This window comes from Nannospalax galili, unplaced genomic scaffold, assembly GCF_000622305.1.
Source record: "Nannospalax galili isolate Female #2095 unplaced genomic scaffold, S.galili_v1.0 scaffold162, whole genome shotgun sequence".
Taxonomy (NCBI): domain Eukaryota; kingdom Metazoa; phylum Chordata; class Mammalia; order Rodentia; family Spalacidae; genus Nannospalax; species Nannospalax galili.
The window spans coordinates 3175070-3200003 of record NW_008350388.1 but is presented as its reverse complement, the minus strand read 5'-3'; the positions used below and the strand labels follow the sequence as shown (position 1 = coordinate 3200003).

Below are 24934 nucleotides of genomic sequence, written 5' to 3'. Positions count from 1 at the left end.
GGGAGCGCGGCCCGAGGGCGGCGGGAGGCGAGCCGGGGTTCCCCGGGACCCTTCGCGGGCGTTCTCCCCGCACAAAAGCTCGAGCAACCGCCGCCCGACCCGCCTGGGGACCCGGCGGAGCTGACCCGGCGGGGCGAGTGCGCCTGGGAGCCGAGCAGGGAAGGGCGGGGAGCAGCCCGGCGGCCCGAGCCACTTCGGCGTCGCCCCGCCCCGCCCCACCCGGCGCGCTGCAAACTCCGGCCGAGTTGGGGGATCACTCGGGAGAACTTGGGAGCCGGCGGCCGAGCCTCGGGGGCGGGCGAGGAGGGAGCCTGAGGGCTTCGGGGTCCCCTGGAGCCTTTCTCCCTGGGGGACCACCCCTGCTTCACGCCGACCGGCGGATGGATGCTCCTGGAGAGCCTGGGGTCGGCGCTGGGGTCACGGTGCCCTGCTCGCCGCCGGCTGCAGTTCGCAGTCTGTGGCCCCGACATTCGTGACGGTGTGTCTGTCACGATACAAGCTGCAGGAGCCGTGTCCTTGTTCGGGGAGAGTGCCACCGCAGTCGCCGCTCTGTGACTGCTAGTTGGAGACACAAAGGTTCTTTATTATCCTCTGTGCCTTAGAGCAGGGAACTACTCTAAATCTCAGTGAGCTGGACTTTGAAAAAGTCACTTGTTAAATTCAGTAGTTTGTCTTATTTCCATTTTGATGTCCGTCCTGGAGCAAGAGTAAGAATAGAAAGTCAACTTGTAGTGCCTTCCATCAAGACACCCAGACCTGTGGATTGTGGTCATTGGTTTGTTTACTGTCCTGGTCCCTTAGTGTGGCATTTGACGTTTACCCAACTGTTGCTCTATTTTTTATGAGTAAATCTGCCTGGCAGTGCTTGGAAACGCAGTGCTTCCTTTAGCGCTGGGCTGTTTTCAGCCTCGTGAACAGCTTCTTTTAAGAACACGCGCAAAGCGTGTCTCTAGAGAGGGGTCACGCTTTGTTTTTGGACTTTTAAGAGAAGTCTCGAGTTTGCCTTTTTTCAGTACAGAGTTTTTCTTATGTAAATATTTAGTTGCTTATCAAGGCTGCTTCATTCAGAAGGTGCTGATTAGTTATTTTTCATTCTCGGATGAGAAGAGAAAAATGGATTCTAATTTAAGCACCTCGTTTGCAGCATCGTAGATTGATATAAGACATGAAACAGTCCAGAGGTTAGAATTGATTGATGAATACACTGGAGAAGATGTGAATTCCTTAGTCTGAATATTGGATTAATGCATTTTAAGAATATTCTTGGCCTCCAGTATTTAAGAAATAGCTGCCCATCTTAGAAGACTTTTCCCTCAGCAATTGAAGATGCTAAAAGTGCAGGAAATATCACAGTTAATGTTAGTCTGATCTTCTCTTTTAATTAAAAGTTACATAAAGTATTGAACTAGAATCATTCTAGGTTGTTAGGTTGTTTTATTCAGAGTCCTAAAAGGGTGGGAGGTGTTCAGAGAGCAACGTTAGCTTTGACCATTATGAAGCTCCTGCAAACTTGGGTGGTTTTATAATCAGTACTCTTTTGGAGCGCCACTTTGCTTAAATGAATTATTTAACCCTCAAAGCCAAGATTGCTTACATTGTTGTAAGATTATAGAGTGACAAATTGGTGTGTTTTATGGTTTTAAATTTTTTCGATACACCTTATAGGAAAAACACAAATATTAAATATTATGCATGTGTCCAGGAGATCATTATATTTTGCCATATTTGGAGACTCATAAAACTACAAAATTTAGAAACTAGTCATTTACTTCAGTTCCTCTGGGCTACAGTTTTCATGTATTTTTTTCTTTCTGGATACAGAACAGATTTTTCTCCTTTGTGATACAAAGTATTAAAATGCTGCAAAACCAACTAAAATAACTGTTACAAATAGCAGAGGTTATTAAATGTCTAGACATTAAAAAAGAATCAGTGGGCCCGGGAGATGGCTCAGCAGGTAAAAGTGCTTCCTCTCCAAGCCTGAGGACCCGAGATTGATCTGGAGAACCTGTGTAAATGTTGAAGGAGAGAGCCAGCTCTCCGAAGTTGTCCTCTGACCCCCTTCACATGTGCTCCATGACACATAGAGCACCCCCCATCATACACCCGCAAATGCCCACATCATATATGCATGGAGGTGCACAGATGTGTGGACACATACACAAATTAAAATAAATTAAAACATGAATTTTCCCTTCTGGGCTTCAAGAGGGAGGGTAATTAGAATTAGAGGTAGTAAAGATTTTTGATTAAATACAATATCATTCCAAATGTAGAAAATAAGGTTTTCTGTGGTAAGTTATAGTATGTATTTTTAAAAAGACTTAAGTGGGTTCAGCGTGTAGATAGGAAATTTCTAGATAGTTGTATGAAGAAAAGTCAGTTGTTGAAGGATTATCCATATGAATTGTGTATTGCATTTTTATAAGAGATTTAAAAAAATTTTTTTTTTTTTTTTTTTTTTTTTTGGGTCTTTTTGAGACAGGGTCTCTCTATAGCTCCAGCTGGTCTAAACTCGCTATGTAGGCCAGGCTGGTCTTGAACTCCCAGAGATCCGGCTACCTCTGCTGCTTGACTGCTGGGATTAAAAGGCATGTGCCACCAAGCCCGGCAAGATTTAAACAATTTTAATATGTAGTTTCATGAGTAAGCTAATTTAATCTCTATGATTCGATATTAATAGGAACTTAAAAACATTTTGTAGCAGTCGATAAAAACAGTAATAAAAAGTGATTTTAAGAGAATTTTATTTTTTTATGTTTCCGTGTTGGCTTAAATGAGTTTGTAATATGTAAGGACTGTTTTGAGGTAACAGTATATTACTTTAAAGTGCTTCTGCATGTAGTGTTCGTTAATGCCTTTCCTGCTTAGGTTGTTTAAATTTTGTTTTATCTGATTCACTAGATTTACAATACATTTTTCTAATTTTATTTATTTCAGATGCTGGATGAAAATAACCATCTTATTCAGTGTATAATGGACTATCAGAATAAAGGAAAGGCCTCAGAGTGTTCTCAGTAAGACTGATAAGAAACTTTTGTATTCATTTTTGTGTGTGTTTTTCTCTTTAGTAATAATTTAAAAGTTATAATTATTTCAAAGTGTACATTTCAGTGTTTGAAAGTTTATTCCTGGGTTTGCGGTACTGTTGCCTCAGTTTGAGACCATTTTCATCACCGCAAGGCAAACACCGTATCTGTTAAGCATAAGCAGTGATGGGTTTCCTTCCATTCTCTTACCCTGTAAACGCTAACTTACTTTCTACTTGTATAGATGTATCTGTTAGGAACATTGTGAGTTAACAGATTCCAACAATATGTGGTCTGTTTTGACTGGATTTTCTTTCTTTCTCCCTTTCCCTCTTCCCTCCCTTCTGTTTTTGAAACAGTCTTATGTAGCCCAGGCTGGCCTCCCAAGTGTACATACATTATACCCACCGGCCACACATCCAGTTCTGACTGACTTTGTTTTCACTTTGCATGATGTTTTTCAAGGATTATCTATCTGCACTGAAGCATTCACCAGTACTACTTTTTATTGTCAAATCATCTTCCATCATACATTATCCATCAATCATGAAAATTTAGGTCATAGTTACTTTTTGATTCATGATACTGCTGTGAATATTTGTATATAAGACTTTCTTTTTTCTTAAGATTTATACAAAAGAAAATTCCTTTGTGATGGGAGGTGGGTGTCAAGTTTTGTTCTGTTTTGTATGTTTGGGTTTTTGTTGTTGTTTTGAAGCAAGCCCTGGCTGGCATAGACTAGGCTGACCTCAGACTCACAGAGATCCACCTGCCTCATGCCAGGCAGGTGTCAGTTTTTTTCTTTCTTAAAATATACTTCTGCTGGGCGTGGTGGTGCACGCCTTTAATCCCAGGCCTTTAATCCCAGCACTGGGGGGGTGGGGGGCAGAGGCAGGCGGATCTTTGTGAGTTCGAGGCCAGCCTGATCTACATAGTGAGTTCCAGGACAGCTGGGGCTACATGGAGATCCTGTCTCAAAAAGAAAAACAAAACAAAACAAAACAAAAAAACATTTCTTATTCTCTATTATAAAGTAGTGACTTTAAACTTATTTGTAGCCTCCTCTGTGGGAAAGTCATATCTTCACATGTGCTACATTTAGTTGCTTCCATATGTGGATGAGAAAGCAAGACTTACATGTCATAGAGAACTGGCTATCATTTACAAGGACCAGCTTTTATTATTTTGCAGTGATATATCTACAGTAAATGATATACCCTAGTGGAACCAGATGTGAGGCCTGATATGCTGCTTTGTGTAGATAATCCCAGCAGCTTTGAGGTGAAGGCAGGAAAATCATGAGTTCAGGGCAAGCCTGAGCTATACAGCAAGACACTGTCTTTGAAAAACAAAAACATGGGGCTGGAGAGATGGCTCAGCGGTTAAGAGCACTGACTGCTCTTGCAGAGGACCCAGGTTTGAATCCCAGCACTCACATGATGTCTAACAACTATCTGTAACTCCATTTCCAGGGGATCTTGTACCTTCTGTCCTCCATGGGCATTGTATGACACGGGTCCACTAATACACATGCAGGCAAAACACTTATAAAATTAAAAAAAAACAAAAACCAGCCGGGTGTGGTGGCACATGCCTTTGATTCCAGCACTTGGGAGGCAGAGGCAGAGGCAGGTGGATCTCTTGAGTTCAAGGCCAGCCTGGTCTACATAGGGAGGTCCAGGCCAGCTGGGGCTACAGGGAGACTCAGTCTCAAAAAAACCAAAAAAAAAAAAAAAAAAAAAAAAAAAAAAAAAACCCCAAAACAGAACAAAAGAAGAATATGATATGGCAGAATAGTATATTTTGTCAAGCGTCTCTAGAGTACCGTTGTCTTGTGGATATATGTGAATATAAACCACATTTTCTAGTAGACGTCCTAAACAAAAAGAAGTAAAACTAATATGTTTTACTTAATTCATTATTTCTCAAATACTGTTACTTTAATATGTAATCAGTATAAGAGCACTGGGATAGTTTATGTTCTTTTTTCATATTGGGCCTTTGAGTCTGTTGTATGTAATGCTGTGGACTAGCCGCCCTCGTATGATTGCACTGTGTTACTGTCTAGTGAGGGTTGCACTGGCAACACAAGTTGAGGGTATTTTCCTCAGACCATTGTTTAGAAGCTTACATTTTTCCAGAGGTCTCATTTGCCTGTTCTCAGAAGATAGTCTCAGCAACCACTGCTTTCCTTATTTTTCCATGGTCTTTGGTAGTCCTTGCCCTCATGTGATTCACTCTTTATTTTTGTCTTTTTTGAGACAGGGTCTCCCCGTAGCTCCAGCTGACCTGGAAATCACTATGTAGACCAGGCTGGCCTTGAACTCACAAAGATCTACCTGCCTCTCCTCCCAAGTGCTAGGCTTAAAGACGTGAGCCACCACACCTGACATGTGATTTACCCTTAATCTGAATTTTAAGTCTCCATTTTTTTCTTTGTTTAAAAATATTTTGAAACTAAAAAATCCTGTATTTGGTCATAAAAATTTGGTAAGCTAACCTCTTAATTCCCTTTGTCTCTATTTCCCTCTCTTCCATGCATACTAATATAAATATGCAATATAGATTATGATATTCTAGTGTTTATATAGGTAACTCTTTTTTAATTGTGGCTTGTGGATCAAATTGAGGACCTTGTGTCTGTTAAGAAAGTGCTATCCCTGCAAAGCTACATTCCCAGTCCTAGGTTACAGTTCTTAAATGGATTACTAGGTCAAAGACTGCTAAATTGCCAAACTACCCTGCAAGAGATCTCATTGGTTTACTTTATCTTAACCAGGTTTTCAGAGTCCTGGTCTTCAACCTTCCTTGCCAGCAGCAGATGTTAGCAGTCTTTTGAGAAAGCTTCTACAGCCGGGCTTGGTGATACACTCCTTTAAGCTCAGCACTCAGGAGGCAGAGGCAGGTGGATCTCTGTGAGTTGGAGGCCATCCTGGTCCCTTGTTTATGTAGTGAGTTCCAGGCCATCTGGGGCTATAGGGAGACCCTGTCTCAAAAAGACACCCCCCTCAAAAAAAAAAAAAAAAAAAAAAGAGAAAGAAAGCAAGCTTCTACATTTGATTGATAACAAATGATAGTTTATTAAATACTAATGAAAAACCCTCAAAGATAGTAAAAGAAATTACTGTGTTTTCACTGAAATTCTTCAAATGATAACATATTAACCAATTGCTCTTTATTTCTTTCCTGTATTTTTATGAATATTTGAGAATGATTATAGATACGATTCTCTTAATGATCTGAGTGTTTTCTAGAATCCAGAATGTAGTCTTAATTTGCCCCAGTGTAAATGATGCAGCCAAGGACACAGCTCTATAATCTTAGACCTTTTACGTTTTTGCCAGTTGTTCCGTTCATGTATTTTTTCCAGATCCTGATGAGGATCAGATTTTGCATTTATAGGTTATGTGTTGTCACTGTACTTAATCTGCAGTTCTTCCTCAGTCTTCTGTGTTTAATGGTGTTGACATTGAATATAGACAAGTTATTTTTTTCCAGTGTTGCTCATTAAAACCCAAGCAGTGTTTTTCCATGATGAAATTCACACTGTGTACCTCCTACTTGCATGGTTTTTGTATGTGTAGATTACTGCATTAACTAGGGTTGCTTGCAAGGGTATGGGTTGGAGTCATTTACTTGAGCTAGGGCAACTTATCTGTGGCCACACACGGAGGATTATGAGTCCCCTCCCCCAGCTAACTAACTGCCTAGACCACCTCAGGGAGGGGGCCTTTAACAGTCACTCTGTTTTCATGAAGGAATTAAGTTATTTTTCCTATACTTGTAGGAAATATCTAATCAAAGTTGGACTATCAATTCCCAGACAACAGCTGGGTGTGGTGGCCCCTGTTTTTGCTCCTAGCACTAGGATCTCTGTGAGCTAGAGGCCAACCTGGTCTATTCTTAATGAGATTCAGGACAGCTGGGTGTACTAGGGAGACCCTGTCTCAAAACCAACCAACCAACCAGCCAACACAAACAGACAAACAAGCACAATTCCCAGATAGCTGACATTAATGTTTTTCTTTATTTTCCTTTTGTTTCTTCTACTATGAGAAATAAGAACATTTATTAATGTTGAGAGGGGCTATTTCTCTTTATTTACAAACTGATATTGACAACTTAAAAAAGAATGGGTATCTAAAGAGCAGTAAAAATGAAGCTAAGTTCACCTAAACTAGGGATGGTAGCACGAGTGGGGGTGCGATAAAATTCACCATCAAGGGGAAATGTAAGTTTCTACTTTAAATCATTTAAGCCCAAGTTGTATTAATTCCTCATGTAAGGAATTTCCATGAGGCCTTTCTAATGTGCAGAGAATGAGGGAAAAGATCATATGCATACATACAGGAAAAGGCTGAGAGTGTAAATAAAACGGTATAAACTCTTGCTGACAAGTGGGAAAAGTTGGTTCTAGCTATCTCTAACAGGTACTCAGTCCAGTGAAAACTACCTGTCCTATAGCATAAAGTTACTTCACTCTATCTGGGCTCTTAAATGCCTTAGGTGAAAAAAAAAATGACTCTTGTCAATCAGTGCCTTGCTACTTTAATCAATCATTCTTGACTTTGAGTAGTGATCTCAGTGTTAAACTGCAAAAAAACAGATCGGCTAGGCACTCTTTTAAAGGAATTTTTCAAATATACAAAATTTACTGAAGGAACCACATATATAAATGGAAATGTAAAATGATGAGGACATAAGATAACCCAATACCCAGAGTTTGGTTTCTAAATATCAACACACACCCAGACACACACACACACACACAGACACACACACACACACACACACAGGCTTAGAGATACAGGTGAGTCCAGATTTACACAGGAAGAAATATAGGATAACATTTTGTGGCACAAGAAAATAAAATGCTTAAAAAAAATAAGAGCCATGGAAGGGATGAGATGCCTTCTGCTGAAGAGATGGCTCAGTGGTTAAGAACAGTGGCTGCTTTGGTAGAGGACGTAGGTTCAGTTCCATGTGGCAGCTAATAACCGTCTGTAACTCCAGTTCCAGGGGATCCAGTGCCCTGTTCTGACCTCCAAGGGCATTGCATGACATGGTGCACTTACATACATGCGGGCAATACATTCGAGACAGATAAAATTTTTTTTAAAAAAGAGAGACATGTCAAGAAGCTAACCAATAGCCAGATCTAGAACAATCTGAGAAAGAAAAGTATTAGAGCATACATGATAGGGTGGGGAATACAGTCAGAATGTACAAATCCATTACATTTAAGGGATTGAAATAATGAATGGAAGGTCAAGAAATGTCCTCCTTACAGTAGGATTTCTAATAAACTTAGAAGGTAGATCTAATGATGGATCATTTGACAACCACTACAGTAATAACCACCTTGGGCAAAAATCATTAGTGGATGCTGAAATTACTATGTTGAAATATGAGAGGCAGTATATGTGTATCTGCCCAGTTATATGTATATGAATTATTAAGAAAAAAAATACTAACTTCACAGTGGAGAAAATGGTATGCACCACCTTAACTGAACAATCAAAGCTATCACCACTATTGGGAGGAGCTGCTGCTGGGTAGTCACTGAGGATGCTCTCAGAGGCCCTTAGTTTATAATTTTAGAACCACTAGGACCCTCTACAGTATGTTTTTATGGGAACACTGGTTCTATGCACTCCATTGTTGACTCAAAGTATGAAAGTACAGGATGGCAAATTATTTTATAATTATTTTACAAATGTAATGGTATTATAGCATAAAAGTTAGATTTCTCAGGAAAATATTTAATATTTTACATTTCATTTCAGTAGTCTGAGCTGAGTCTAGGTTCTTCTGTCATTTTTTTCCTGGTTGTGTTTTAGATGACACAGCTAGAAAAGGATGACAGTATATATATTCTTTTTTTTTTTTTTTTTTGGAGACAGTGTCTCCCTGTAGTCCCAGCTGGCCTGGAACTTGCTATATAGACCAGGCTGGCCTTGAACTCACAGAGATCCGCCTGCCTCTGCCTCCCAAGTGCTGGGATTAAAGGTGTGTGCTGAGAGTATATATATTCTTAAGTTTTGTTGATAATTTTTTGAGCCTTGTTTTGCCTTAAAATAAGCTTATTTGGTAACTGTTAAAAAAACAATGCACTCAGAGTATCTGTTGAATCAGCCTAGTTTAGTGGCATCTGCATGTAAGCAGTCCAGAGACTGAAGCAGGTGGGTTGCAAATTCCAGATCCAAATCTATCTCAATATAAAACTGTCATGAGTTCAAGCCCAGTCTGGCCTGGGTAGTTAGTTCCAGGGCCAGCCTGAACTACAGAACCAGATCCTATATCAGAAAACCCAAAACAGCAACAACAGAAAACCCCAAGGGTCTCTAGATTAGGTGGTCATACTGTGTAAGGATTAATTTCTGCCTTAGGATGCTCTTGTTTGGAGGAAGCTGATATTGAAATAATATGTCTGCAATTCACTGGCAAATGGTTTTGTAAAAGGCATGTGTGCATATGTATTAGATACAATGGTAGGGTGACTATGATAAAATACTAAAAATTAGGACATCTGAAGAAAAACACAGAAGACTTTTTTTTTCTTTTTCCCATTCCTGAAACTTTTTTTTTTTCTTTTTTTTGGTCTTTTTGAGGCAAGGTCTCCCTGTAGCTCCAGCTGGCCTGGAACTCACTGTGTAGACTAGGCTGGCCTTGAACTCACAGAGAACCACCTGCCTCTTCTGGGACCAAAGGCATGAGTCACCACACCTGGTCCCTCAGAAACTTAAAAAAAACAAAATTATGCTGGGTGTGGTGGCGCACACCTTTAATCCTAGCACTTGGGAGGCAGAGGCAGGCAGATCTTTGTGAGTTTGAGGCCAGCCTGGTCTACATAGTTCCAGGACACCTGGGGCTACAAGGAGACCCTGTCTCAAAAAGACCCCCCCCCCAAATTTTATATATATATATTTATATTTCTTTTTTGGTCTTTTGAACTCACTATGTAGACTAGGCTGGCCTTGAACTCACAGATCCACCTGCCTCTGCCTCCTGAGTGCTGGAACTAAAGGTGTGCGCCACCAGGCCTGGCAAAAGAATATTATTTTTATTTTGTATGTATGAGTGTTATGCCCACATGTATATAAGTGCACCTGTGCTGTGTAAAGCCCATGGAGGTCAGAAGAGGGTGTTGGACTCCCCTGGAATGGGAGTTAAAGATGGTTGTTAGTTACCATGTGGCTACTGGGAATTGAACCCAGGTCTTCTGCAAGAGCAGCCAGTGTTCTTAACTGCTGAGCCATCTCTCCATCCCATTATTCCTGGAACTTTAACTTCAAAATTAAAAGTTAAGATTTGATGGTGAGAGAGGCTGTGTAAATGTCTTGAAATTTAACTTCGTAAATCATGTTGTATTTATAGGTATTTAAAAGCTTCAAGAGATTTTAGAGGTCTACTTCAATTCCATCATTAAACAAATAGAACGAAGCTTCAACTTAAGATCCTAACACTGGCTTATTAAGGACTAGTCAACATAATAATAGGACTGTACACAAGCTAAAATCCTTTAATAAGGCTTGGCATTTTTATTTATCTTGGTGTAATTATTAATCTTCAGAAAACTCCTATTTGAGAATTGTACAACCATAATAATTCTCAGAGAGGAAAAGGAGACCCTGAAAGATTAGACATTGAAACGAGGATGTGTTCTAATTACAAACGGCTGGTCAGGCCTGCCAGATGGCTCAGTAGGTAAAAGGTGCTTCACTGCCAAGTCCAGTGACTTGAGTTTGATCTCCAGGATCCACGTTATGGAAGAAGAAAACCAACTTCCACAGTTTGTCCTCTGACCATCGCATGCATTCTGTGGCATGCATACTACCCTATCCCCAAATAAGTAATATTTTTAAAAATTGGCTGCTTGATTTTGTTTTTGAAGGGCAAGATAGGAATCCAATGTATTAAGTTCCATTTTCTTTTCTTTTTTTTGGTCTTTTTGAGACAGAGTCTCCCTGTAGCCCCAGCTGGCCTGGGACTTGCTATGTAGACCAGGCTGGCCTTGAAGTCAAAGAGATCCGATTGCCTCTTCCTCCCACGTGCTGGGATTAAAGCCTGGCATAAGTTCCATTTAAGATTTGTATAGAATAATGAAGTAATTCCAACTAGTCGTTGCTGTTAGTGTTTAAAGAGTTTTAAAAATATCACTAAACTTAATAATTTTTGGTTCTTGTTTATCCAAAGACCCTTATAAAAAGATTAAATATATGTGTGGAATAATATCAAAAGTTTAGGCTTATGGGCTGGAGAGATGGCTCAGGGGTTAAGGCATAACACTAATATCCATAAAGTTAAAAAAAAAAAGTTTAGGCTTGTTGGTGAGGAGACCTAGTGGGTCAATGAGATTGAAACTTTTTCCCTAATAAGAAAAATTGTGGCCTGTCATGGTGGTACACGCCTTTAATCCCAGCACTCAGGAGGCACAGGCAGAGGCAGGCAGATCTTGTGAGTTTGAGGCCAGCCTGGTCTACGTAGTTCCAGGCCCGCTGGGGCTACAGGGATACCCTGTCTCAAAAAGACCCAAAAATTAACTAACTAACTAACTAACTAACTAACTAATTAACTAACTAACTAACTAACTAACTAAATAAATAAATAAAATAAAAATTGTGGAACTAGTTTGTAACAAGGGGGACAAATACATGCTAAGAATTCAGTATTATTCTTTTTAAAGCCTTTGTTTTAGAAAAGTACTCAATTTTGGATCTGAATTAGAGTACCTCATTTATTAAAGTCAAATTCTTTTAACATAATTCAGTTTTTTTTAAATTTATGGTTTATCTTTTTATTGTTTCTCCTTTTATCAAAACCTTTCACAGTTGGGAACCCAGAGGAAGTAAAAAAAAAAAAATTCCCACAAATATTTCCCCTGCTTCTCAAGAGTCCTCCCCTCACCTCCTTCCCATGGCTTCTAGCCATCCCTGGGCACACATGATCATCTCCCCCACCCTCAGCCTTCTCCTAGCAATAAATACAGGTGACCGTGATTCAATGAAACCACAAATTCAGTTCTAAATTTATAGTTAGTATTTATTTATTTATTTATTTGTTTAATTTATTTGTTTTTTTTTGAGACAGGGTCTCCTTGTAGCCCCAGCTGGCCTGGAACTCACTATGTAGACCAGGCTGGCCTCGAACTCACAAAGATCCACCTGTCTCTGCCTCCCAAGTGCTGGGATTAAAGACGTGCGCCACCATGCCTGGCTATATAGTTAGTATTTATAATACACAATTTTTGGCTTCTGAAATAGTATCTTGCTATGTTGCCCAGGCTGGCCTGGGTTCCTGCCTCAGTTTCTCAAAGTGTTGACATATACAGACATGTGTCACCATGTCTGGCTTGTGGTAAATGAATCCTTTAAAACAGTTGACTATTTGATGCAGGTTTTAAATTTGTATCTATGGGGTTGCTCGGTCTATGCATGGACTGAGACTAGACAGTAATTAGATCACTACCAGTTAACTTAAAAAAATATAGAGTTTAAATTAATAAACACCAAAATCCATATTGGCAATCATATTTAACTACATAGCCCCAGTACTGAGAATTTGATTTGCTTTAAATTCTTTTTTTGTTTTGTTTTGTTAGTTTTTGCTTGTTTGTTTAGTTGGTTTTTTTGAGACAGGGTCTCCTTGAAGTTCAATTGGCCTGGAACTCACTGTGTAGACCATGCTGACCTCAATCTCAGAGAGATTCATCTTCCTCTGTCTCCTGAGTTGCTGTAGTTAAAGGTGTGAGCAACCATGCCCAGTCTTTTTTTTTGGGGGGGGTTGTCTCCCTGTAGCCCCAGCTGGCCTAGAACTCACTTTGTAGAACAGGATGGCCTTGAACTCACAGAGATCCACCTGCCTCTGCTTCCTGAGTGCTAGGATTAAAGGCATGTGCCACCACACAAGCTTAAAGTTAATTCTTAATGATTTCAGTGTCCTGTCATTTTTTTCATGTGTGCTCTAGCATTTTTTGATGTAATTGAAGAGCCTACTCTCTGTCCCATGAATGTTAAGTCCTGGTCCATGAGTAGTGTACATAGCAGGCTCAAACATGAGTGGAAAAGGGTGGGGGATGTGAGTTGGTTGTACTTTGGTTTCAAGCTTTTGGTGAATGGAAGTGGCTGTAGGTGTTGGACATGGTGACGTGTACCTTTAAGCCTAGAACTCTGGAGGCAGAGAAAGGGGAATCGCTGAGCTAGAGGCCAGCCTGGTCTACATAGAGAGTTCCAGGAGATAAGCGTAGTTCATCGAATACCTTCATTTTAGTACCTAATGTATATGAAGCTGATTCCTTTGACCAGCTATGTGATCTTGAATAAGTAATCTGTAAGCCGTCATTTCCTCAGCAGTAAAATGGAGAAAATAGGAGCTCTTACCACATAGTGTTGATTTGAGTGCCAAATAATGTATATGTACATATAAAGCAATTAGAACAGCATATGGTAAGATCTCTGTTCACTGTTACCTTAAATGTATTATCTGGAATTATTTTGCAGAAGAAATAGGAAAAGTTAAAGTGGTATGATGTTCAGGTAACCTATCTTTTATTAAACTTTAAAAAGGATTAGAATGCTGTTTTTATTTAAGCAGGTAGGAAGAAAATTATTTCTTTTAATGTTGGTATTTGTTTTGTTTTATTAGGTATCAGCAGATGTTGCATACAAACTTGGTATACCTTGCTACAATAGCAGATTCTAATCAAAATATGCAGTCTCTTTTACCAGCAGTAAGTACCTTTAAAATAGTGTGAAATAGTCTTTATAGTTATACAGTATAATATAGCTTTGTTAGTGAATTTTATTAAGTCCTGAATTACTATGAGAATATGAACATATTCTATATTATCTAAAAGCTTAGTTGTTATACTGTTATTTGAAATAATTCAACTAAAACCAGTTCCCTCCCTGAGAAAGTTGTATCCATTCACCTATTGACCTGTCTTTTTATTTTTAATTACATAAGTAAATTGCTAATATATCTGGGGTATTTCACAGCAAACACCAGGTGTCTTATAATTTCAGTGTTAAATATATCCATATGCATCTCCAGTTGGTTGGACTACTATCCTACGTAATAAAATAAACCAGTTTCTCAATGTCTTATAATGTCCAGTCTTTGCAATTTTCATCAGTTTTCGCAAATTTAAATGCTCAACTGCCTCATATCCACAGAGGGTCCCTGTGTTGTGTTGGTTGGTGTATATGTATTACAGTCTCTTAATCTGTTTCATTTTTTCCTTTTATATGGCCATTTATTTGTTGGTGAACTGAGACATATTGTACAGATTGTGTCACCCTCTGGATTCTATACTCTGGGTCTTTTCACATGTTCTTTCATCTTTTGCCTTAAAACTGACAAGCTAGAGATTTAGAGTTAGGTTTTTGAGTATTTCATTGGCAGTTACGGATTTCCTGTTGGATCATGTTGGGAAGATGTGATGGTTCCATCTTGAGGTTTTTTTATTTTTCCTTTGTGTGTATGTGTTTTTTCCTGTGTGAGTTATGTGTTCCATATGTGTGCAGGTGCCCATAGAGGCCAGAAGAGGTCACTGTATCCCATGGAATACAGGTGGATTGCAGTTGCAGGTGGTTGTGAGCCTCCATGTGGGTGCTGGGACCTGAACCCTGTCCTTTGCAAGAGCTAGTAAGTGCTTTTAAACACTGAGCCATATCTCCAACCCTGGTTGTTCCACCTTTGTTGAGATTGACCAAGAGGTCCACTTGATGCCAGTCTGATCAATCCATTTTGAAGTTCCCTAATTATCTTTCAGTTAATGGATTTCTTAATATTTTGTTTGTTGTCTAGGCCTTTTCATTTTTGTATCATAGGCTATTCAAGTTTGAAAATTCCTCTTGCAGTTATGAGTTGTAATTCTCCTTTGTGGGGTGTGTGTGTGTGTGTGTGTGTTTGTGTGTGTTCTTTCATATGTGAATGTGCATATGCCTATGTGTATGTATGCATGCATGCATGTATAATGTGTGTACGTTTAAGCCAAAGACTGACATCAGATGTCCTTATTCTGCTTTATTTATTGAGTGTTTAAGAGATTACCAATTCTGGCAAGTGTAGTAAGCCTGCTTTCTCTTGGGATCCCGTGTTCTTGGCTTTTAAGCACTGGGTTTAGAGGTGGTCACAACACTGCTGGAAAAAACCCTGAGGTGGGAGAGATGGCCCAGCAGTTAAGAGCACTGACTGTTCTTGAAGAGGACTCAGGTTTGATTCCCACGTCCACATGACAGCTAACAGCCATCCATAACTCCAGTTCCAGGAGATCCAACACCCTCTTCTGACTTCTGTGGGCATTGTATGACACAGGTGCACTTAACATACATGCACTCATACACATAAAATAAAAAAAATTAATAAAGTATTAAAACGAAAAACTCTTGGGGCAGGAGAGATGGCAGAAGACCCAGGCATGGTCCGTTCTCATCAGTACAAGTAGTAACTCATTGTGACGGACTCTCAAAGCAGGATGTTGAAAGTAGAAGGCAGGGCATTTCCTCTAGGTGATTCTCTCTTCTTTTTAGATATTCAGGATGAAATCGGAAGTCTTGGTTCTGCTAGGCCAAGTGCTCTACACTGAGCCATACTCAGTGTTCTTTCACCAAAATCTTGTGATGCCTGGACGTTTGCAAAACGTCCTTGATGATTTTGGCTTGAGCTCCTCCATGCCTTCTCTTCGCCCACCCCGATAAGGTTTTCTGTGTGACTTAGGATTTGGGGCACATCTGGATTTTGTCAATTTGCCTTAATCTGTAATCTTACCTCAATAAAATATAGAGGGGTTTTAAAGTTGAAAGTGATGCAGCTTCTCAGATACATGCCCATCACACAGCCTCTTGCTTTTAAATGAAGACACAATTACTGTTGGTCTGAATGCTTATCTTGAGGGATTTTCTGAAGGAGAGTCACTCAGGATTTACTCTACATTGGCCTGAACTCTCTGCCTACTTAGCTTTCTGGGAGCTGTTTGTTGAGGTTTGGTCACTTGTTCTTTTGTCCTTGCGAGATGACTGACTCAGAGGTTAAGAACACTGGCTGTTCTTGCAGAACAGGTTCGAATCCCAGCACCCACATAGCAGCTAACAACTGTCCGTAACTCCAGTTCCAGGGGATCCGACAGCCTCTTCTGTCTTCTGCCGGCATTGCATGACACGAGTGCGCTTACCTACACGCAGGCAATACACGCATACACATAAAAATAATAAATAAAATATTTTTTAAAAATTCTTTATGAGAAGCTAAAGTGGCATATTTGAGCTCAACACAGAAATTAATTTTGGATCTGTAAATCTCGTAACTTAGAATCTTACCTGTTGCTAAATTATAAATGCTTAATTTTTGCATTTGTTTTTATGAAGTTTACATTTTTCCTTACAGTTCAACTAAGAGAGAAAATTTACCCATAGGTATTATATCACACCTAATTTCCCTATCATGTACTTAAAAACTGTCATGAAGAAAAGAGGCAGCCCAGTGTGGTGGTGCACACCTTTAATCCCAGCAGGTGAATCTCTTGAGTTCCAGGTTTAGCTGTAGCTATAGGGAAACCGTGTCTGAGAAAACCCAAATAAATAAATAAATAAATAAATTTTGCCTCTTAACATCTGTTCAAGATGAAAATCCCATGGTCAGTTTTTCATAAAAGATACGAGGAGGCTGGGTTGATGAAATGAATTTTAGAAAGAAAAGAAAGTGAATGGCAGGGGTTTGAGTCAATAAAGAGGAGACTGGTGAGGAAATAAGAATCATCCAATAGGTAAACAATTGTGTTGGAGGTGATGTAGGGAAACTGAGTTTGGGAAGAAAGCCTGCAGTAACAGAATGATGACTGGATTCTGCTGGAAGAGAAAATACTGTGAAAACTAATAATTGTAGTTGGAGATACTAGAGTATGAAAAGCGATGCGTGTGCGCGCGCGTGTGTGTGTGTGTGTGTGTGTGTGTGTGTGTGTTGACTGATAGCCCCAGCTTAAGGACTGTTCTTTAAAATGATTTTATCGAGGTTTTCAAAAATGAGACTTTTCACTTAGTTTTCAGTTAAATGGTTGTGGGAAATGGAAATGTACTCCTAATTATATGTAAGGTCCACCTTCAGGCTTTTCCTGCGCTCCTCAGAGGAGCTCTGTCAGTAGTATTACTTCATGTGTCTGCCTTGAGAACCTTCTCCTATTTGACAGTCAAGTGTCCAGAAACTGGAGATGAATGGAAAAAGCCCTAAAAGAAAAATAATATAAAGATAGTATTATAACACTTAGACATTTTATTTCTTAGGTTTAGCTCCTTATATCTCTCTTTTTATTATTAGAAAGCATTATAACTGTAGCAAAAGCTCCGAGATCCTCCTGCTTCTGCCTCCTGAGTGCTGGGATTAAAGGCGTGTGCCACCACGCCTGGCAACCTTATACATATTTTAACAAGAGACGGCAAATCAGAAATGGGCAAGAAGGGCTGCAGAGATTGCTCAGTTGTAAGGCGCTTGATGCTCAAGCATGAGGACCCGAGTTCTAGTCCCAGAACCCACATGAGAAAAGCCCAGTGAGATGGTGTACATTGTGATTCCCGTGCTGCACAGGTGGAGACAGGCTGCCAGTCAGTCAGCTAGCCTGCTTAGTGAGTACTAGGCCAGTGAGTGACTATTTCAAAAAGAATAAGGTGGGCAGCAGCAGAGGAATGAGCTCTGAGATTGTCCTCGATCTCTACATGCACATGCATACAAATGCATGCACACCTGCACACACAAATAAGCAAAAGCATGTCCTGTACCAATATACACAACCATTGGTACCTAATAGCCAAGGTAGCATAGAGAAAAAAGTTTATAAAATACTGACAGAATTCAAAAATGTAGAATACTCTGGCTGCATTTAATGTAAGTATATAGGGCTTGATGTATCATGATAAGTCTTGGGGATACCATTAGAATACTGGTTCTTAGAGTTATTTTCTTTGTGAAACAGCAAATAGCTAATGTAATTATTTTCATCATTTGAACTAGGAACAGTTTTACCGTAGAAAATAAAGACTTTTATATGTATATAGATCTTTCTTTCTCAAATATACTTTGAGGAAATTATATAGAGAAAATGGTAAAATTGTGAAAGGCTGGAAATACAGCTTAGTTGGTGGAGTGCTTGCCTAGTGTGCATGAAGCCTTGCATTCATTCCGTAGTACCTTATAAACTGCATGGTGATGCATACTGTAATCCCAGAACTTGGGTGATAGAGGCAGGAGAATCAGAAGTTCAAGGTCATCTATAGCTACACAGCAAGAGGGAGAATGAGACCCTGAAACACATACAACACAAAAAAGTAGGCAATTAAATGGTTTAAAAAATTATGAGAGAACAGTTGGGATCAGTGAAAGTTTCAAGTTTTTATTCATTAATTTTTCTTGAGGGAAAATGGTCTTTCTGTTGCATTTTAAGTCACACAATCTAGAAATGTTTTCACAGAATAATACCCTTTGGTTATCATAGAATATTATTTTCTAACCTTGGTTGCTTGTCAGAATAAAAAAATATTTAAAGGTACAACCAGTAACTGGATTATCTGGGGTGGGGTCATGTTACTGCATTTTCAAAGCCTTTTAAGTGATTCTGATGGGCAGTAAGGGATTGAGAACTTACATTTTTGAATGAAGCATTCAGAGATAATGTGGTGTATAGAACTTCAGAAAATAGCATTTATATTCTTATATCAGTTTTATCTGGTAACAAATTATGATTCATGTATTAGCATGGGAAAGATAATACTTATCTAATATTATTATGAGGATTAAATAAAAACACGTAGTATTTAGCATATGGGGGATAGTCAATATTGATGATGATGATGATGAAGATGAAGGTAGTAGGCACCCGGAGACAGTCCAGATCCAGGAGCACTCGAAGGGTAAGCAGGATGCAGTTACTCAGTAAAGGTAGGGGGAGAAGAATTGGACAGTCCAGTGGAGAGTGGTGCCATTTACCGACATTAAGTACGTAAAAGCACCTTTTGATTTAAAGAAGGCTGTCTGCTGATAGCAGTTGTTGATCTTGCCTTTCACTTAATTTATTTTGAATTCTAAGTTTCAAATAGCTCAAATTTAACCAGTTATATTTCTTGAATTATAACTTTAATAATAAAAATCTAACTTATTGATCAAAATTGATTTAGAGTATATAGTCTTACATTTTATATATATTTCATTTTCTGACCTATAGTTTTAGATTTGTGTCACGTTTGATATTCTGAAAAACCCTTGGACGATGCTTAATTAACTGGTTTTGTTGTTTGTTTTCGGAAGTGTTAGTAAAATTGATTTTGGTCTTCACGTTCAGCGAGTGTGCTGTCAGCATCATTTACTATTTAAGTGATATAAAATTCAGTATAACTTTTTACAAGTATAACAAGTAAAGTAAAAGAACACAGGCTTATGACTATGGAACATTTTGAAGATTAATATTTATTAATATATTTCGCCACACCTCCCTTCCCTCTTAGAAAGTGAATCCAGGGCCATGGTCATGCAAGGCATGCATGCACTCTACTGATGAGTTACATCCCCAGTCCCTTCCACTTACTTTTGTGTCTGCATGTGTGTGCTCATGTAAGCATTTGTGTGTTACATGTGGGTACATATTGTTACGGCACATATGTGGAAGTCGGACGGCCTTGCCCTCCCCATCTACCTTGTTTGTTCTCTACTGCATACGCTAGGCATCTTTGTTTCCTACTGTGTTGAAAGGTCTGTGGAATACACAAATGATATGTCTAATGGAAGCTCAATTCTTGACTCATACTCAGGCAAGAAAATCTAGGCTAGCTGGCCTGTAAGTTTTTGGGGACATTCCTGTCTGCTGCCATCTCCCAGTAGGAATGCGGAATTACAGATGGCCATGCTGTGTCTGGCTTCTGTGTGGGTTCTGGGGATTCAAACTCGGGTCCTCATGATTGCTTGGCAAGAGCTTTGACCCACTGAGCCATCCCCCAGCCCATCCACATATTTTTGATGTGAATGAAAGCAGCATAAATACTTTGCTTTTCTACATTGTTCTTTACCTTGTTTTTTTAAAATTATGATATTTAAATGCATGGTCTACATTCTTGTTTAAAATTATGGAAAGAAGTTCCTTAGGTTTAAACATTAAGTCTTGGTGTTTGGTAGATATGATTATTCTTTGACTTCCCTTTTGAGATAGAGTGTCTCTGTAGCCCCAGATGACCTGGAACTTGCTAAGTAGACCAAGCTGGCCTTGAACTCAGCAGAGATTCATCTGCATCTCCCAAGTGCTGGGATTAAAGGCATGCGCCACCACACTCAGCAGTTTTCTTTTTTTAAAATTATGTGTGTGTCTGTGGGTCTGTGCTCATGTGAGTGTAAGTGCCCATTGAGTCCAGGAGAAGGCGTCAGATCCTCTGCACCTGAAGTTGCAGGCAGGTGTGAGCTGCTCAGTATTGGTACTGGGATTTGAACTCAGGTCCTCTGCCAGAGCAGCATGCACTCTTAATGACTGAGCCATCTCTCCAGCCTGTTAGTTTTCTTTTCACCTTGACTGCTCAGCTTGTGACCGTAACATACTTCCACTCCTGAGCATCTTCTCAGTGTAGTGTTCCTCCTGGGAGGACTCATCTATTCCTAGTTTCTTGCGGTCTTGACGTCAGGCTGACCTATAAATAGATGGTTTCCAAATACAGATTTTCTTGCCTGAGTATGAGTCAAGAATTGAGCTTCCATTAGACATATCATTTGTGTATTCCACAGACCTTTCAACACAGTAGGAAACAAAAATCCACAGCCTGTAGTTTTGTATGCCCCATCTCAGATCAGCATAAATACTTTTCTTTCTGTCAGAAACATGACTTCCTCTGCTCTCTTTACCTGCCAAGCTTGATCTTCAAGCCTTTTTCTTTCCCTTGTACCTGCTATGATGCTACACAATAAAAGACGTCCAATTAAAACATCTGATAGAGAAAGTAGGGAGAACTGTTTGTTAGATTCGGTACAAATCAACGCATCAATATTTATCTGATCTTGAGGCGAAGTGTTTTTTTGAGTATAAAAGGGAAGAAACTTTAGAAAGATTGATTTGGTTCCTTCAAAAAACAAAGTCTTTTCATGCTTAAAATGCCTGTAACCAAAGATAGCTTCAATACATCCTGTGGTATATTACTATTTTAGAAATGCTGTGTATTTTGAAAGTGGTTTTCAGACATCAGATGAGATTACAGTTCTTCTATTGAGGGTTAGGGGGCGCTCCATGAAGGCCTGTGTCTGTAAAGGACTGATCTATGGGGCAGTTATGTTTGTGGATTAATAATACAGGCAGCATTTTACCAGTTCATCTTTCAAATATCTGTGAAGGAAAAAATCATGGTGTTTACTGGACCATAAGTATAAAATTCAGAAACCTGTGTAGTTGAACCTAGACATGTGTAGAGGCTGGGTATATCTTAGTATGAAGAATGGAAATTTTGGGGTGTCTGTGTGTATGATGCTTTGTGCGTCAGTATATTAAAATGTGTGAAGTATCTTCCAAAAACATTAAGGACCTAAAGATTGTCCCTTTGACTTTTATTGGAGATAATGTGTGATCTTCCCTACAAGGAATGGAGTATCATCGTTAATATAACTAAGGAAGAAAGTAATCTAGGTATTAGAAATTAAGTTAATTTTTTATTGTTTTAGAAATTAAATACATTGTTTTTTGATTGTGTGTGTACCTCTCCATATGTCCACACAAATGAGTGTGTGCACATGCTGTGCCCACGTGCACGGAGGCCAGAGGTTGGCTTTGAGTATTTTCCTGTGTTGCTCTCCATCTTACTTAGTTTACTTTTTTGAGGCAGGTCTCCTTGCAGCCCCAGCTGCTCTAGAACTCATTTTGTAGACCAGGGTGGCCGTGGTCTCATAGAGATCCACCTGCCCGTTTCTTCTGAGTACTGGCTGGCACTTTCCATCTTATTTCTTGAGACAGGGTCTCTTACTGAACTCGGAGCTCACTAATTTGGCTAGGCTAGCTGGCCAGCAAGCCCCAGGGATCTTCCAGTCTGTGCCTTCCTTCCCCTCTGCTGTTTACGAGGGTGCTAGGAATTTGAACTCAGATCCTCATGCTTGTGTGGCAAACACTTCACCAACTGAACTATCTCCCCAGCCTCACAACCTGCTAATATTTGTACAAGTAAACAAAAGTATTTGAGACTGTTTATTGAAGCATTGTTTATATTAGCAAAATCAATGAAACAGAAACAAGTGTCAATATTGAGGATGAGTTAAAAAAAGTTGTTCAGTTGAATTTTCTGCTTTTTGCATATAGATTTATGTACTAGTAAAGAATAATGTGTACAGTAGAATTTTTAAAACTGCACAATAATATTATCCGAGTTTTAAAAGTTAAAAATATGTGTGTATTTCTGAGTTTGTTTTTAATTTTCTGGAACTGTATAACTAAGCTTTTAGAATGGGTCCCATTATATTTTTATCTTTTTAATTGTGATTATAAGTGAAAACGTTTGTAATTTTACCAAATCAATATAGAGGTAGAAATATGAATGTTACTATTTTCATTCCAATGACCACACGCTGAAGAAAGCAACTTAGGGAGGAAAGATTTATTTTGATAACTCAGAAGTGTCAGTCTGAGCCGGGCTTTAATCTCAGCCAGCACTCAAGGGGCAGAGGCATGTGAGGTCTCTGTGAGGTGGGGGCCAGCCTGGTATATAGTGAGTTCCAGGCCAGCTGGGGCTACAGAGAGACCCTGTCTCAGAAACAAACAAGAACAGAAGTGTCAATCCATGGTCAATTGCTTTTCTGGTTGTGGCAAGATAGAAACATTTTGGAGGAAGCATGTGGAGGAAAGCCACCAGCAGCCAGGAAGCAGGGAGGATTAACAGGAAGGGGCTAGAACAGGGAATATCCTTCAAGACACGACCCCCTACCTTCCAGCTCGGCCTCATACATTGCTGCACCACTTCCCAGCAGTCTATTCAAAACTCCAGTGGTAAGGGGCTGGAGAGATGGCTCAGCTGTTAAGACCACTGGCTGCTCTTGCAGAGCACCCAGGTTTGAGTCCCAGCACCTACATGATGGCTAACAACCGTCCTTAACTCGAGGTCCAGGGAATCTGATGTCCCCTTCCGACTTCCTTGGGCATTGCATGACACAGGTGCACTTATACACAGGCAGGCAATACACTCAAATACAGAAAATAAATAAAATGTTAAAAAAAACAAACTCCAGTGGTAAATTAAACCGTTGATAGGTCAGAAACTTCATAATCAAATGGCCATAGGAAATGCTAAGAGTACTTCACAATCTCCCAGACTCCACTCAAGCCAGTCAAGATAACTACCGCACATACGATCTTTCAGTGCCTTCATGTATGACATTACAACCTTAAAGGACATTTGTCTGATACAAGGCCACACCGCAGGTTAGATCTCCAGCTCTGCAAATAAAGTTGCATACAACCTTAAAAATAATTTAGGCCTGGAGAGGTGGTTCAGTGGGTAAGAACGCTTGCTGCCCAAGCATTAAGACCTGAATTTGGATCCTAGCACCCACAGAGAAAGCTGGGCGTGGCCACATGCACGTTACACCTGGACTCTAAGAGGAGGAGATGGAGATTGCTGGCCAGTAGCCTAAGTCCAGGTTCAGTTATAGAACTTTTATTTTTTGTGTTCCTGGGAATCAAACCCAGGACTTTGCATGTACTAAATAGGTGTTTTCCGTAACTACATCTTCAGTCATTTATTTGGTTTTGAGGCATATTCTAGAAATTTCCTTTATTCTGGGAAGAGTAAGATGCTTGCTTTTCCTGATTTAAAATTTAATGAGCCAGGCATGGTGACCCCTGTAATCCTGATGCTGAGGAGGTTTATTTAGAAGGATCCCAGGGTCCAGGACAGCCTGATCTACAAGGAGAGACATTGTCTCGATGAAATGAATTGAGAATAGCTGGAAATTCTTATCCTTGGGGTTGGCTAAACTTAGGTTTTCAGAGCTGAGGTAAAGTATAATGCTCAGTTTGTTCTGTGGGGAATGTTTGCTCGCGTAAATTGAGAAAGATTGAATCGATTGACTCGATTGCACTAGAACTGGGGAGAGTGCAGTTAGTAGATGAAGCGTCCGGAGCCTCAGCCCTAGGAAGTTGGAGAATCAACACCCTGCAAAAGCAAGTGGTTCGTACTAGCGATGGAAGGCCGTCCAGTCAGTTTTGTGGTTAATACTGAATCTTCTGCTAACCATCAAGTAGGGGAGGTACGATAACATGATGGCAGTGACAAGATTTTTTGCCTTACAGAAATCAATTGATTAGGTCTAAAGCCTATAAAAATCCAGTACTGTCCTTGATGGCATCCTGAAATTTCTTGTGAGAAAGAATAAATATTAGAGGAGATCTTCCTAAGCTGTTTAAGATACAGCGATATATTGGGAATTCATTTTTTGTTTGGTTTGATTTTGTGTTTTTGAGACAGGCTCTCCCGGTAGCCCCAACTGGCCTGGAACTCACTGTGTAGACCCGATTGACCCCAATATCACCGAGATCTGTCTGCCTCTGCCTCCTGAGTGCTAGGTTTAAAGGTTTGTGCCACCACAGCTGGCCACCATGCTGTGAATTCATTTTTGAGAGACTAATTTAGGACTAAAAAGTAAAACAAAGTTGCTACTAATGAGGTTTTGGAGTCCTGGTTTGGTTGACTATTCAAGCCTGTTTTTGTTTGTGTGTATAGATGATAATCAGTTTTAGGCAAGTTTATATTTATATACACATACATATACATAAGTGTCCTTTGTGAATAGTTTTGAATTTTATATTTTGTGTTATTTTAGTGCCTCCTTGTGGGGAACTATATCAATGGCAGTTAGACCAATGATAGTTACACAGATGAGGAAGCTAAAAAATTTATTTTTTAGTA

The 24934-nt window shown here is 39.7% G+C and overlaps 1 protein-coding gene across 2 annotated transcripts in view; it reads left to right on the top strand.

The window, feature by feature from the left end:
- The first annotated feature begins 2940 nt into the window (after positions 1-2940).
- Positions 2941-24934, top strand: part of Ss18 (SS18 subunit of BAF chromatin remodeling complex) — an 81599-nt gene continuing 59605 nt past the window's right edge. For both annotated transcript variants that reach the window (XM_017801805.2, XM_008847634.3), the window contains exons 1-2: positions 2941-3017; positions 13674-13758. In XM_017801805.2, coding sequence (XP_017657294.1) covers positions 2941-3017; positions 13674-13758 — 162 coding nt within the window. The remainder of the gene's footprint in view (positions 3018-13673; positions 13759-24934) is intronic.